The 15,717-nt window shown below is 43.0% G+C and overlaps 1 protein-coding gene across 5 annotated transcripts in view; it reads left to right on the top strand.

Moving 5' to 3' along the window:
• The window catches only part of col7a1l (collagen type VII alpha 1-like), a 49,115-nt gene extending 33,444 nt beyond the window's left edge, over window positions 1–15,671 (top strand). For 3 of the 5 annotated variants that reach the window (XM_054752654.1, XM_054752653.1, XM_054752656.1), the window contains 33 exons: window positions 346–516; window positions 580–663; window positions 754–798; window positions 2,512–2,580; window positions 3,073–3,123; window positions 4,912–4,965; window positions 5,052–5,279; window positions 5,366–5,401; window positions 6,470–6,496; window positions 6,564–6,623; window positions 6,941–7,066; window positions 7,165–7,236; window positions 7,318–7,353; window positions 8,004–8,063; window positions 8,166–8,210; window positions 8,292–8,327; window positions 8,393–8,428; window positions 8,493–8,549; window positions 8,611–8,682; window positions 9,281–9,352; window positions 9,417–9,452; window positions 9,517–9,597; window positions 9,668–9,775; window positions 9,841–9,903; window positions 9,964–10,026; window positions 10,122–10,238; window positions 11,236–11,313; window positions 11,389–11,442; window positions 11,523–11,571; window positions 11,827–11,994; window positions 12,345–12,404; window positions 13,323–13,517; window positions 13,594–15,671. In XM_054752654.1, coding sequence (XP_054608629.1) covers window positions 346–516; window positions 580–663; window positions 754–798; window positions 2,512–2,580; window positions 3,073–3,123; window positions 4,912–4,965; window positions 5,052–5,279; window positions 5,366–5,401; window positions 6,470–6,496; window positions 6,564–6,623; window positions 6,941–7,066; window positions 7,165–7,236; window positions 7,318–7,353; window positions 8,004–8,063; window positions 8,166–8,210; window positions 8,292–8,327; window positions 8,393–8,428; window positions 8,493–8,549; window positions 8,611–8,682; window positions 9,281–9,352; window positions 9,417–9,452; window positions 9,517–9,597; window positions 9,668–9,775; window positions 9,841–9,903; window positions 9,964–10,026; window positions 10,122–10,238; window positions 11,236–11,313; window positions 11,389–11,442; window positions 11,523–11,571; window positions 11,827–11,994; window positions 12,345–12,404; window positions 13,323–13,517; window positions 13,594–13,613 — 2,529 coding nt within the window. In that variant the 3' untranslated portion in view covers window positions 13,614–15,671. Of the gene's footprint in view, window positions 1–345; window positions 517–579; window positions 664–753; window positions 799–2,511; window positions 2,581–3,072; window positions 3,124–4,911; window positions 4,966–5,051; window positions 5,280–5,365; window positions 5,402–6,469; window positions 6,497–6,563; window positions 6,624–6,940; window positions 7,067–7,164; window positions 7,237–7,317; window positions 7,354–8,003; window positions 8,064–8,165; window positions 8,211–8,291; window positions 8,328–8,392; window positions 8,429–8,492; window positions 8,550–8,610; window positions 8,683–9,280; window positions 9,353–9,416; window positions 9,453–9,516; window positions 9,598–9,667; window positions 9,776–9,840; window positions 9,904–9,963; window positions 10,027–10,121; window positions 10,239–11,235; window positions 11,314–11,388; window positions 11,443–11,522; window positions 11,572–11,826; window positions 11,995–12,344; window positions 12,405–13,322; window positions 13,518–13,593 lie in introns of those variants that run through there. The other 2 variants (XM_054752655.1, XM_054752657.1) reach the window with 2 other exon arrangements.
• Window positions 15,672–15,717: the final 46 nt, after the last annotated feature.

The following is a 15,717-nucleotide window of genomic DNA, read 5'->3' as shown; positions in this document are numbered from 1 at the left end:
CAGCATGTGTCCTTGTCAACACTTTCACCTACTGTATGTTAACCACAGAATCACAAACGTGATGTCAGCTGGTTCTTTTGTGGCAGGGCTGAAATGCAGTGGAAATGTTTTTTGGGGATTAAATTCATTTTCATGATACAGAGGGACTTTGCAATTAGTTGCCATCCATCTTAACACTTTTCATAACATTCTGGAATATATGCTTATTGCCATCATAAAAACTGAGATTTGTGAAAATTAATATTTGTGTCATTCTCAAAACTTTTGTCCACGACTGCACTTTGCATCACACTGGGAGCTGTTTGCAGTGCAGTATTCATTTTCTCACATGCACTTATTCTGAAGGATTCCTGGAATGACACTGCAGAGGGTCCAACACCATTGACAATGGCACCACTGAAAGAACAAGTGGAGGGACTAAATGCAATGCTAAATGCGACCAAAGAGGAGACGATGGAGACTCAAACATCTTTACTCAACGTGAACTCAACTTTTAATCATACGACAAGCCAGAAGGTAAATCCACATGTTTGTTTTTACATTTTGTTTGTGTATTTAAGTGGGCCTGTGTTTCCTCAGGTACCAGGAAATGTCATCCTTGATCAAATGAACCCTGGGAGGAAAAGCCCAGGACACAGGAGACAGAACAGGGAACGGGGGAAGGTAACTATCGGAGCACTAACTTGTACAGAAGTGCATGAGGAAAATCCTCCTTATTAACGCTGACTATTATGTGTGACGGCTGTTAACCAGGGCAAAGGAAATAAAAGACGACATAAGAGGCAGAGACATCCCCTGGTAAATGTCCTTGACTGGGACGCCACACTGAGCATGTCCCACTCACGCTGGCTTTCACTAACACAGCTGAATATGCTTTGAAAGCAGTAGAAACTTTTATTTGTTGCTTTACATTCCATGTGATTTGAAATGGACTATGGCTATTTATTAATTAATTTTCACAGTGGAAAAATCATTATTTTCCATTGTTTTAATTTATTATTTTACAGTGGAACCTCGGCTTTTGTCATTAATTTATTATAAAAGGTTTGACAAAAACTGAAACACATGAAAACCGAGGCATGTTCTCCCACAGGAAATAATTTTAATAAAAAAAAATTAAGAAAATATAAAATGTATAGATAATACAGTGGAACCTTGGATAGTGTCATTACAGTCGTATGTAATATTGTGGTCACTAGGCGTCACTAATGTTACATTGACGAGGCATTACCTTACATTACATTACCTTAGCTTGCACTGCCATGATGCAGAGTCCGACACGATATGGTGAAAAAAAGTTCTCCTCTCATTCTGTGTTGAAGCGTTATGTTTTTGGTTTCTTACTTCGACCTTCTTCCCCACTTAGTTTCAAACCCTTCCTTAAGTTTAGAATAAATAAATTGGAGGCTAGCAAGTTTGCTTAAAGCAGTGGCCATCTCTTATGTCCCTGCAGTGATCCCGTAGCCTGTGCATAAGAGTTGCGCAATATGATGTAAACAAAGCCAGCAGTCGTGCAGCAGAGTCCATTATTTTACAAATGTGCACGCATGTACGCATACGTGTCAGACTGGCTGCCCTGGAGATCAATAAAGTGAAAACGTCATAGAGTTTTATTCATGTCTTAAATGGCTTATTTTCTCAGATTATATCTACAATATTGGGTAATAGGACTGTAAAGGTGACTATAGGGGTGTTATTTCATCTCTACAGGGCTCTAATAATGTTAAAAAAAAAACTTATTTAGAAGGTACGAAAATCTTCCTTTATAAATATTGAATCCGAATTCACTGAATTTCACTTTGGTCGGGTCTGGATGTGAATCCATTCCAGAAGGTCCGACTCTAACTGAAACGTACCCATAAGAAATAATGTAAATCAAATTCATTTGTTCTCGAAAGCCAAAAATGTTATTGTGAAACACATTTTTATACTTTTACAATTTGACATGACATAAATACATATAAATGATACATGAAAGGGATAAATGAACATTTAAGGTTACTTTGACCTTCAGTGAAGACATGATTGTTGGCAAAGACACAATGTGGCAGCGGGATCAACACAGACACCACCATCACATTAATACTTGAATTCAATTGTGTTTCTTACATCCTTGGCGAGATCAAATTCGGTAGCTTTTCTCACCTTATTTATCAAATTGGTGGCACTCACAACTTTCTTTGTCCCCATGGCAGGTTATTTAGCAGTTGCACTGCATTAAAAAGACACACTTGGGTACTGTTTGGGCACTAGATTTCACGGAACGATAGGCTGTACAGGGCAAACAGACCATCTTTTAAAAAACATATTTAAATAATTACATTTGGATTTAATCTTGATCCAGATTGAAAGATGAAAGCGTGTGAACAGGAATTGTTTGAGTGCTTCTGTTAGCTGTCATTTAAATGTGCTCCCTGGCTGTCGCTTGGCATTGTTGTCTCCCTGGCAAATTGTGATCTTCCAAAATGATATCTCCCTTCATTTATATCCTTTTTATTCCTGCATCTCCAGACAAGCGAGGGGCCGGAAAAGGAGGAAGAGGAGTTTTACGACAGCGAAGACTACAGCCAAGAGGAGGAGGTAGGTGACTCATTGGCACGCCGTTGGAAGCATCAAGTTGAAGATGACGCCTGATGACGTCGACGCCTTCTTGTTACTCGGCCTGTCAGACACACACCGTTGTTTCTTTAATCACATTGTCTCTCTGAGAAGCAGCGTTAATTACACACCTACTTCCTCAATTATTACTTAGGAGCCAAGCAAGTTGTTCTCACAGCACACCACTAAAAGTGTTAACTTATTTGCTTGAAAAAGGTCATCTGCTAGGAAAAAAGTCTGAATACAAACAAGATGCAAAGCTCTTATCGTGTGCCTCCCGGAAGGCACAACAGATGAGTTTGCTGATTCTGGCGTCTGCTCAATACGAAATTAGGTGCTGTCACCTGCACGGATTCAGTGAATCTCATTTGGCTCCCCGATCGAAAAGCAGTCGCGACAGCTGAGCTTTTTGCTGTGAAGGAAATGTTGTGACAATATGAAATTGTTTATTTTCTCTTTTAATGCCACAAACAGGATGTGGTGTCACTGCCAACTCCTCCACTCAGCACACAGGAAGCAGACAAGGTGGACTCCTCATTTTATTAACACACACGCACACAGTGATGGATGCATGTGCATGCATGTCTAGATATGCAAAGCTCTTGCAAAGGACTGCTGTCTTTTTTTCTGACTTGGTCAAATTTTTTCCAGTGCATCAGCATTAAAGCATGAATCAGCATGATTTATTGCTTGCCTTAATGGAAATGAGCAGTCTAACTTATCAAAATACTTTCCAAAATTACATCAACCCTTTGAAACAGGAGCTCATTTAATTACAGACAGTAGAGTTATATACTCTCACAACGGCACTGCATGGACAATGCGTGAGACGTCACATTCTTCCTGTTATTTATAAAGATAGCTTTTTACATCAGCACCTACACTCCTGATTCAATTTTAAGACCAGTTAAAACATTGCAAAAATTTACATTATGCACTGTTGGATCTTAAAGAGCTGCAAAATCCCAAAATAAGAAATAGCAGTGAGAGAAAACAAGTCTTGAGTAAACCATTTATTGCAAACAAGCATTCAGATTCAGATTAAGATCATAGCACAAAAAAACCTGAACCCCCCTGATATAGAAATAAAATGTTGAAAAAAGGAGTGAGTAATGAGTAGCTGCGCCATTCTTGTTACTTACATGAAAAATGAGTTTGGGCGTGCTTGATGCCAGTGTTTCCAGGAGGCTAGTGGAATGTTGCTCCAGGTGGTGAAGATGGCTTCATGGAGGGCATCCGCTGTCTGGAACTCATGTCCATTTTTGCAAACTTGCCTTCCCATCCATCCCCAAATGTTCTCCATTGGATATAGATGAGGGGAACACGCAGGATGCTCCAAAAGAGTGAGCTTATTCCTCTAGAAGAAGTCCTCTGTGAAGTGCAGCGTCCATTTGAAAAAGCCAATCATTACCACCTTTCAATGTCCCATGTTTGGTGCTCTCCTGCAAATTTTGTGGCCTTGAAGAAGATGAGGCCTTTGAAGATGTTATTTTGTTCTTAAAAGCTTTCTCTGGCAGGTGGCGTCTGATGGTTATTGGACCGCACTCTGCACCAGTAACAACCTTCACTTGGGCCGAGGATGGTCCCGTGTCTTAATGAACAGCCGGCTCACAGCCACTGACACTTTTGTGGGTCTACCACTCGACTTTTTTGTCCCATAACCCTCTGGATGTTTGCAGAAGTTTCAAATGACTGTCTTACTGCGTCCAACCTCAGCAGCCTTATGCAGCTCAATAGCCCCACTGCATTCTAAGAGAGAAAGCTTTTTTGCCATCATGACAGTGTGAATACCTGAGACTAAATCACATTCAATCCACATTTTTCCCAAGAGTTTAAACTTTTGATCAGCGGATGAACAGCCTATTTTACTTTAATGCTTGTTTGCAATAAATTGCTTCCTCAAAAAATGTTTTTGTCTCACTCCCATTTCTTCTTTTTGCATTTTGAAGCTCTACTTTTAACCTCCCTAAGATCCAACAGTGCAAAATGTAAATTCTTGCAATTTTTCAACTGGTCTTAAAATTTGATCAGGAGTATATTTGTCTTTACTTTTTATTTATTGAAACATGGATGCTATTTCAGTCATTCTTCTGTCATTCTTATGTTAAACCTTTCCACACTGTAACCTACTCTTAGAGTGTCACTGGTGAACATTTTCATTGTTGTATTTGTTCATGTGTATTATTCAGTAAAAGGAAATATGTTGAAATCACCCTGCCCAAGTCTCTGGCTTCTTCTTTTGCTTGCAAACACACGCAAAGTTTATTTTTACAGCATAGAACTGTGCTCATGCGCATGATGGGCCCTTGGCAGGTACCTCCGTCCCAAATGAGGGTCAAGAGGAGTCGCCCCTTGCCTGGCTCCATGGTAAGAGTCAGCTTCGGCCAGATGATGGCGCTTTCATTTGCCAGACAAGGAGACAACATGTTTAAGTGACTTGTGCTGTGATTTAGACAGACTTAACAAGAGGAGGGAGGCGGCGGCACATTGACTTGGAGGAGGAAGAGCGTCCAGCTGAGGATCGTTTCAAAGAAGAGGGTCCTCGGCCTGATGATGAAGAGTGGAGTGGCGACTGGGAGACACGGGTGGAAGATGTAGACCGGGAGGAGTGGGAGAGGAGGACGGGTGAAGAAGAACCCAGACAGCCTTACCCGTACCCCGCTGAGTATTTGTACCTCAAGGTAAGGCCGCACATCCTGTCATAATGTCCTAGCAGTTTAAAATCACATTGACGTCTTGCTCATTTATATATTTCTTGCAATAAAAGGGGCAGCCGGGGGAGGATGGAAAACAAGGTCCAAAGGTAAATAGTATCACATTTACATGGCTCTTCTATGCACAATCCGGATTCAATTGGGTTTGAAACCCCTGCACACACTATACAAATCCCATCCAAATCTGATCCCATTTTAAGGGACAGTATGCAACTTGTTCCAAATTAATTGTTAATCAGATTAATCACGGTTTTCAAATTAATTAATCATAATTAATCAGCATTTGAACTATGTCTGAAATCTGCCCATTTTTACTGTATTTTATTGAAAGAAAGATACATGACGGAACAGGATTCTATATATTTGCATGTATTAGCGGCTCCAAATGAACTGACAATTTAAATCAAGCTAAAAGATAGCACACATCCATCCAGCCTCCTAAAATTACAGCTGTTTTTTCCATTTCTTCTGGTGTTAGGGTTTTTTTTAATTTACAACTATTTCAACTTTTTTGTTGTAAATGTTCTTGCGATATTTTGACTTCATTCCTTCATTCACTTTTTATCCATCCTAATTTTCCAAAAATTACAAAATTTTGTTTTTTTTCTCATATTACAACTTTAATATTTCAACTTTATGGTTTTAAAATGGTGTTATTTATGGTAATTATACGTTTATGTCATAAAATTACAACTTTTCTCATTAGATTACGACTTTTTTCTTTTAATATTTTCACTTTATGCTTGTGAAATTTCACAGTTGTTTAGTTTTCATGTTAAATTATATTTTTAGAATGTCCCACGGGCCAATAAAAAACTCTGGGCTGCACTTTGGACACCCCTGCTCTAAATCCAGTCAGTCATGCGTCATCTTAGGGACTGTAACACTTCCAAGCATCATTATCGCCATCCCAAGGGCTTGGACCGGGAATGATAATTAAAAACCAAACTGAACAGGCCACTCTCTGTGCCCACATTACCCATGTTGCATCAGTGCATGACATCACTGGCCTGCCTTTTGAAGCCTCCTTGGCTCGCCAGATTAAAGAAGCACACGCATGAATAATTCCCCTTGTTAAACAACGCTGATGTTCTCACATTCCTCTTGTGATGTCTAAGGTGTTCTCCCGCTCTCTGCTCTGTGCTATTTTTCTGCAGGGGGACATTGGAGAAAAGGGACAAAAGGTATGTATCAAGCAGTTACATAAAGATGATGATTGAAGTGATAAGAGATTTAAATTGTCGTGTTCAGGGAGAGCCAGGAATCGGCCACCGCGGGCCTGAAGGCCAAGCTGGTCCGCCCGGCAACAAGGTGACACACGAATAAAAGATGAAAACACAATCACTTTAAAATTTGATTGACTTTGCTTCTCATTACTACTTCAATTTGGGAAATTTAATTTGCCCAGTGACTCATTGAAGGTTGAGTATGAGCACATGAATCCGTAATGGCTTAATTGGAAAGCAATTATTCCAAAGCATCCATGGGCCTAAATCACATCTTGTCTGCTTCTGGAAAAAAAAATGTAATGCTGACAAGAGAAGATGACAAATGTCTCATTAAATGTGTATTTTTCAAAAGCAATTAAACAAATGCAATTCTCTGCACGACTTCCATGAAACCCCCAGGGAGAACCAGGGGAGATGGGCCCGCCTGGCGCTCAAGGCGTCCAGGGCATCCTTGGGAGCGCCGGGATTCAGGGTCCCTCGGGCGTGAAAGGCCCGCCAGGGGACCCGGGAGAGCCAGGCAGAGAAGTACGGACACACAAAACCTCTTCCAAGTTGCTCCCAGCGGCTTGGACGCTTCGCATTGAAGGTGATGCAAATGGGATGTTTGGTGTGTGGCCATGCAGGGCGAGCGAGGGAGACGGGGGAAAAACGGGACACCGGGAGCCCCCGGACTTACAGGAGAAGCGGGACCTGACGTAGGGCCACATATAAATAACACTGACATGTTTTTGCACTCTAGTCTCCTATATATGACTCTAGTATATGTTTTCTCATAGGGGCCTCCTGGCGTGCCTGGAATGAAAGGAGAAAAGGTACGTGAAAATAAAAGAATAATAGTGCACCTGAGCATCTCTGTGTTGGGTTTGCATGTTCTCCCCCGTGTGTGCGTGGGTGGGTTTTCTGCGGGTACTCCGGCTTCCTCCCATATTCCAAAAATACGCATGTTAGGTTAGGTTAGGTTCTGAAATAGTGGGGCGGGCCCCCCTGGGGCAGCGCAGTGAACTGTTGGGGGGGTTGAGAGAGGCAGGAGGTGCTTCCAGTGTTAGACCTGCCAACATGTACACATTTATTGTACTCAAGATGCCTTATGACTCTGGAATACGCTAATATGCTTCACAACTCATCAGTTTCCCAAATCGGGGGGTGTGAAAACATTTCTGACAGAAAATAATTGAGAACCACTGGGTTAATTGGTGATTCCAAATAGTCCATAGGTATGAATGTAAAAGGTTGTTTGTCTATATGTGCCCTGCGATTGGCTGGCAACCGGTCCGGGACGTGCCCCGCCTCCCGCCAGGGGTCGGCTGGGTTGGGCTCCGGCATACTCCCGTGACCCTAATGAGGATTAAGTGGCATAGCGAATGAATGAATAAAATAATAACAATATAAATGTCAAATAATTCAATATAATAATAATAATAAACAATGTAATGATATACTGTATAACTTTTCCTCCTCTAAGGGTGACAGTGTTCCTGGAGAGCCAGGGCCTCAGGGTTTGTCCGGCTTCCCTGGAAAAAAGGTGACGGATCCCGGCAAATGATAGATATCTAACAGGTTTTAGTTCATGTTGACATGTTCCAATGTTTCTCATTATTATGCTGACTGGTGGTTACTATTTCAGGGCAACACAGGGACCCCGGGTGTGTCAGGTGCTCCAGGAATGATAGTGAGCACTTTATTTTACCCTTGAATTCAAAATGATTGACACGTAGCTATGGAAAAGTATCCATTCTTTCCACTGTTTTAGGGTGCTAAGGGCGTGAGAGGCTACAAAGGCGTCAAGGTGAGATGTTGTGTTTCGGATGCTTAGACTTTTGAATAATCGTATGTTTTCACGTATAACTTTAGGGTGAACGTGGCTTCCCAGGAGTCAGAGGAGAACGGGTATGTTTGTTTTGGTCAGCTATAATCTCTGTTAGATGGTAACTGTGTCATCCATGGCTTGCAGGGTAGTGCGCTTCAGATTCAAGGACCTCGTGGATTTAAGGGTGCCAAAGGGGACACGGTGAGAGCTTGGAGTTCCTTCGTCCGAATGAGAGCCGATTTAACCATTGGGTCTGTTCCAGGGTGAGCGAGGCTCCCCGGGTTTTGATGGCGATAAAGGAGAGAAGGGCGAGGACGGGCCCCCTGGAGTCAAGGTACTGAATGACAGGCAGCATTGTAATTCTACAACTTCACCACTAGGTAGAGCACTTTCTGCACAAATTGCCATTACGGCAGTGGTGTCCAAAATACGGCCCGCAGCCATGGCACATTCTAAAATACAATAAAACAAGAAAATGAAGGGCAAAAACTAGCAAAAATGAAAGAAACAGCTGCAATTTTTACGAGAATAAAGTTTAAATATTAGGAGAATAAATGGATGGATGGAAGTCATGGAAAAAAAGATGTCAAGATGAAAAAAAGATGTCATTTTACAAGAATAAAGACAAAATATTACAAATATTACAATATAACAACAATTATAACAAGCAAAAAAAGTGTAATTATACGCTTTTTCACCTGTACATATACAGTACAGGTATACAGTACAGGTACACTATACTATATATATACTGTATATACAGTATATATATAGCGTATCAACGTTAGTGGTGGCTTACAGAATGTAAATATCAAAGTGTTTCGTCTATCCTTTCATTTTTCAGTACGCAGCTCGCGATGGAAAAAGTTTGGACACCCCTGCATTATGGAATGCATACTGTACGTTGTGGTTGCACTGTCATTGTTTTCCAGGGCCTGAAGGGGGATGCTGGCATTAAGGGCGCTATGGGACGTTTTGGACCTCGGGGACCAGTCGGCCAGAAGGTTTGTAAAGTTATGTCGCTGAGCTTTGTTAGTGATTCTATTCAATTGTGTTGATTTCCTCCAGGGAGATCCAGGGGAACCAGGCGTCAGTGGAGTCATGGTAAAGACATGCTGTACGTGACTTAAACATGTGCTATTATTTAAGATAACGATGCTGTCTTCAGGGTTACAACGGAGCTGATGGCGTGAACGGTGCCAAAGGGGACAAAGGAGACAAAGGGCTGCAAGGCCAGAGGGGCCAGCAGGTACTGTGGAGAACAAACTATGCTCCTGAAGTCTTGTTACCATCATGCTTACTTCATTTCCTGTCCGTAGGGGGACGCAGGAGGCGTAGGATCACCAGGAGATAAAGGCGTGAAAGGAGAGAAGGGATTCCGGGGCGTCCCGGGACGCTTTGGGAGTCCCGGCAGTGATGGTGAAAAGGTTTGTAAATCACCTGCACTTGAATTTGTCCTCAATGCTGTGTGACCAATATTTCTGTTGAACAGGGGGATGGAGGGACACCTGGCACACCTGGCATACCTGGCTTGAATGGACTGCCTGGACGGAAGGTACGCCATGTTTACATTCTTTTTTTGCATTGTTTATTATATAATGTTTTGTTCCATCAGGGTGACAAAGGCAATGCCGGTATTGACGGCGTTAATGGTGACCCGGGAGGAAAAGGAATAAAGGTGTGGAACTATGTATAGAACACTTAGACATGCTATTTGTCCACAAAATGTTGTGTTTTTGGGTTCATGTGTATGTGTTGTATCTTCTTGTGCAGGGTGCCACTGGTTTCCCAGGCTTCCCGGGGTTCAAGGGCTCAGCAGGTAAACCAGGAAAGGACGGAGGCCGAGGACCACCAGGAGCCCCAGGCCTGCGTGGGGACACAGGAGCCAAGGTACGATATAATTGGATGTACCGTCGTCCCTCGCTACATCGTGGTTTTTTCCAAAAAGTTAATGATTGCTGTTTCATGGTTGAATACGGACGATGATTAGTAAAAAAAAAAAAAAAAAAAGCATATTTCAGGAAACACAAGGCAGAAGAAGCATTGTCTATGTAGTATTGTACATTGGCCACTAGGTGTCCGTAACTGTTCAGTGAGACAAGAATCAGACTGATCGCCAGCAGGCATTTATTGCAGCTTTAAACGATCTGACAACTAAGAACATAATAATCCTAATAATAACACGGGCTACTCTTGTTGTTGGGGCCATAACCTCTCAACCTCCGGCGTCGCTTCAGGTCCCCCACACATCTGTCCGCCCGCCACTATGGTCCCCTGAGGAACACATTTACTGTGACAAACACAAACAGGGGTTTTATTTACGTCTTAAATGGCTTATTTACTCTAATTATGTCTACTGTATTGGGTAATACCAGTGTAAAGCCACCATTACAATACATTGGATATAAAAGATGTGAAAAAGGTATATTAAACAATAAAAAACACAATAAGTTCAATAATCAAACCATTCAAATAAATGATTCTGCCCTGCGATTGGCTGGCGACCAGTCCAGGGTGGACCCCGCCTCTCGCCCAAAGTCAGCTGGGATAGGCTCCAGCATACCCACGACCCGAGTGAGGATAAGCGGCATAGAAGATGGATGGATGGAATAAACGGTTCATTATTAAGAACTACCAAAAGAATGAAAACTTTATTCACAGTTCACAGTCGACACAAACGTTTCAGGCAAACTTTACCTCAAAGACTGAAGTATCAAATGTATCGATATTTTGATTTGAGAATCCATTTTAGGAGCATGAAGAGCGGATGTCGGAAGTATCGATAGTTCAGTATCGAATTGCACGTGGCTACTTGGCAGTGTCTGCAATGGTCTAATAAGGACATGCCCACAAGGGATGCTAATTGGGAGTGTGTCTGTGTGTGCAGGGTGTGAGAGGCAGGAGAGGCAAAGTGAAGGCGTGTGAAAAAGGAGAGCCCGGGACGCCTGGGCTGAGAGGACAGAGTGTGAGAGTCGCCCCTCATAATTGTCATCACCCGTATATGCTCATTATAAGTGTGAGCGTGTGCGTGTCCTCATAGGGAATGCTGGGCATTGGAGGTGCGAAGGGGGAGAAGGGAGAGCCTGGCCTCTCAGTATGTACACACACACACACACACACACACACACACACTGTGATAGAACACACACACTGGTTATGTTCCTCTGTGTGAAGGCTCATGAAGTGAAGAACATAGTCGCTCAGGAGGTGGTGCACAAGTGTGGTAAGTGTGCACGCTCAACTCTTTCTTATTTGCGCCAAAACGTTCCCGTGTGTGTGCGTGTGAGTGTGTGTGTGAGTGAACTCCTGTGGCAGCAGCATGTGTGGGGGCCATCTGTTGTGTTCCGTCAGAAGAACACGCACACACCACGGTGCCACACACACACGTAAACACACACAGGACAACCAGTGGCTTCCCAGTGCCATAGAGTCCAGTGTGTTAAAGTATGTGTGTGTGTGTGTGTGTGTGTCTGTGCAGGTTTAGACTACAAGTTCATGGTCCGATCAGTGGATCCTGATGGAAGAACCGCAGACGGCGACCTTTCTTACGACCTCAATGAGGCTCACGTGGAAAAAGATGAAGACGACAGAGGCAAAGAGGGGGAAAAGTTGGGGGACCTGGAAGGACTCTCATCTAACAGCACTGGTAATGACAGTACCGTAATGCAGCTACTAGAGGAGCAATGGCATGGTCTCACCATGAGCATAGTGGAGTCATAAAGTCAGGTGATGAGGGTTAAAGTGCTGCAAGAAGCAGCAGCACATTTCACACGGCTCATTAGCGGCCAATCTGCAGCCCAACTGATTGTGATCCAAAACATGAAAGGCAGCAAACTGTACGCCGTTACACGCCATTATTATTTACAAGACGCTCACTGTTATACAACCCAACTTTGTCATTATATCATCAAGTCAAAATAACTATCTTTTTCCAAAAGTGATGTTTCAGTCCCGCCTGCATGAATATTCAATCTCCGCCGTCTTTCCGGTGTTCAGATCCCGTGGAGGGCGGGGCCGCCAGGACAAAAAGAAGGGTTTTTGGATCGGGAGCCTCTGGTGAGTCTCCAAGACGACTGGCATTCTTCTTCGTGTTTACTCACTCTCATTTTCCCGTCATCTATCAGTCATGAGTTTTGTTGAAATCAAGCAAAAAGGGAATCCATGAATGTTTGACGGCGTGTGCTAGATTTGACGCAAGGAGAAGCGGAGACAGACTTATTTGACATCTGCCTTTGCATATGCAACATTGCCATGATTGTGTAGTACTGTGGTACTGCATCATACTACATACGACAAATGGGGCCCTGTGCCCAATATTATTTCTATTCTACCAGGAATTCTGGGCCCCGTGAAAAAAAAGAGAACCAAACTGACCCATTAAAAGCTGTTTGTAGACTGTTTGACTTAGATGCATATACAGTGGTGCCTTGGTTAACGTCATTCGTCCGTTCCAGAAGGTCCCACTCAAACCACAACCGACTCAACCAAAGAAAATTTTCCCATAGAAAATCATGTAAATCCAATTAATCTGTTCCAGACACCCAAAAATGTTAATACAGCAACTCTGATGTAAACAAACGCTGGTGTCCTAAAATGGCGCCAGCGGGCCCACAATGCGTTGCATGATCACGTGTGAGTATCGCGAGATTTCACATTGGGCGCAAATTTTAGCAAAAATGTTGGGTGTTAACCGCAAAACACGCTGACCGAGGTAGCACGGTATCAAATATCAATACACGGGAAACAAATCAATAAATTGTGAAATAAATATGAAATGTAATTATTGAACATTAAATAACAAATTAACAGAATTTTTTTTTAAGTTTAAATTTTTTAAACCCTCGCCGTCTGCCTTAAAAGGCAGCAGCTGTACCATTACACCACCTGTGACGAGGGATCACACCAAAACAAAATACTGCAAACAGTGCCGTTCCAAGTAAAGACAGTATTTTCAACTTCCACATCTCTTCCTAGGGTCAGAGCGCTGCCTGGAAGCCATGTCGGAAGGCGTCTGCTCTGACTACGCCCTCCTTTGGTACTTCCACGCCGACTCTGGCGAGTGCCGTCCGTTTGTGTACGGCGGCTGCGGTGGAAGCCGTAACCGCTTCCCCTCCAGGCTGGCCTGCCACAGCTGGTGCGTGGCAGGCAGGAGGAGGCAGGAGGGAGAAGGTAAGACAATAGCGCCTCTCCACAAGCAAAACATGGACGTTGACTTTTCTTAATGAGTGTCATTTCACTTTCACAGACGGTGGCGCCTGGACATGAGGAAAGCCACTGCACAGGATTCTTATTTATACGTCACTTGGTGCTACAAAAGTCATTAAGTGTGTCAACTTGGGTCACACTTCACTCTCAGCGCCTTTCTTCTCCTGTCTTTTGGCAGCTCCAACGCCACATATGCCCCTCCAGTGGCGCTCGCAAGAGGGGGGTTACTGCTGTTGATGTTCTAAGCCACGCCCCAGTTTATTATTATTTCCTTTTTTTTTTTTTTTTACATTTCAGCTCCTCTCACGATTCTGCAGCGTAACATTCTGGCACATGCTAAGAGGACGCCTCACGCACCCCCACCCTGCCACCCTGACCCAAACTAAAAAATTGCTAATGTGCGTCATCTTTGAAAATAACTCTGTGACTCATGTCCCGCCAAAAACAGCATCTTTTCGAGTGAGTCTGTATTGTCCGTATTGTTCCTGCAAAGTTGCATAAAGATGCTGTCAGATGTCGAAAGATGGACATTCATTTTGGCATTCAGCACAACATGTGATTATCACATTTTAAAGTCAAAGCATCACAAGGGAACCAGAAATAACGCCGCAAATGTCCCCTTATTAAAGTTGAAGAAGAGCAAGTCGTTCCCCCCTCGGAGAAATCAGCAGCAGTGTGGGAGGACAAGTGTCGCAGAGGCCCATTACGCCCGTTGCAGCGTCCTTATTAACCCGACCGCGCTCGTTAGTGTACAACCCTGATGTCCTTTGATCGTCTCTGGCCGGCATTGCTCAGAGAGCAAATCTTTAGCATTGAAACGTGTTGACATAACACTTTAATGCCTTATTAGCGCTTTCAAATACCATCGCTTTATAACACGTCACCTTGCAGGTACACACAGCCTGGCCTGCTAAGAACATGTTACAGTCCTTACTATTGTTCCATAAAGTAATTATACACTTATAGCAAACATTTCACTTTGATGTATTTCCCCTTGCACTCACTGGACACTTCATTATGCACACCTGCATGCTTGAATTGGAACCAAAACCAAAAAAATTGGCTTTTTTTCCCCCTTATCCAATCCCTATGCTGCTCACCGCCACCAGAGGGCACACTTTGACAACAGCTATACTACTCACAGCACAGCCACTAGGGGGCATATTTGAACGGCGTCTACAGCAGGGGAGCCCAAAGTGCAACCCGCGTCTCGTTCATTATTGGCCCATGGCATGTTGTCGACATAAAATTAAACACTAAAAAAAACCCAACAAAAATGGGAAAAGTAAAAAAAAAAAAAAAGGCACCATGTAATAAAAAAGCAGTCGGGTTGATACAAATCATTAATAACACAAAGCTTTGACTTTAAATATATGCGACTATTATTGTTAAGCCTTTTTATAAAATAATATGTAAATAGGATTTTTCTGTATGCAGCCCTTGGTGGAAAATGTTTGGACACCCCTGGTCTATAGTATGCTGCTCACAGCCACTAGGGGGCATACTTTGATGTTTGTGTTTTGCTCATTACTACCAGGTGCACACTTTGACGATAGCTATACGACTCACAGCCACTAGAGGGCACACTTTGACTGAATCTATGCTACGCACTGCCACTCAGGGGCACCCTTAGATGGTATCTATGCTACATTTTGATGGAATCTACTATTTACACATTTGGACTGTTTCTATGCTACTCACAGCCACTAGGGGGCACACTGACCGTGTCTATGCCACTCATAGCCACTAAATGGTACACATGTACTGTATCTATACACCTCACAGCCACAAGGGAACACACTTTGACTGTACCTTTTCTACTCATAGCCACTCGGGGGCACACTGTCGTGTAGGGTTAACACTTTATTGTGTTGTAGTCCACATGCAATTTTTAGTTTCTTGGACTTGAATAAGACTTCACAAAAGTAAACATGAATGAAATAAATAAACAACAGCATAGTTTTCATCATTCAAAAAATACTATTTTTTGACACATTTCTTTTGTTGCTGTCCATGGTGCTGACACTCACAGCTACTTTAATCCCCCCCCAAAAGTAACATTTTTACCATGATAAGTGTCTGTGGATGGGCTGTGACCACATGAAGGCGTGGCAGGCCATAAAGGAGCATGGAGAAAGGCAATAAAATATCACACAATGTGAGA

Source organism: Dunckerocampus dactyliophorus, chromosome 15 (assembly GCF_027744805.1).
Source record: "Dunckerocampus dactyliophorus isolate RoL2022-P2 chromosome 15, RoL_Ddac_1.1, whole genome shotgun sequence".
Lineage (NCBI taxonomy): Eukaryota > Metazoa > Chordata > Actinopteri > Syngnathiformes > Syngnathidae > Dunckerocampus > Dunckerocampus dactyliophorus.
The sequence above is the reverse complement of the archived record's forward strand: the minus strand, read 5'-3'. Positions and strand labels throughout refer to the sequence as shown.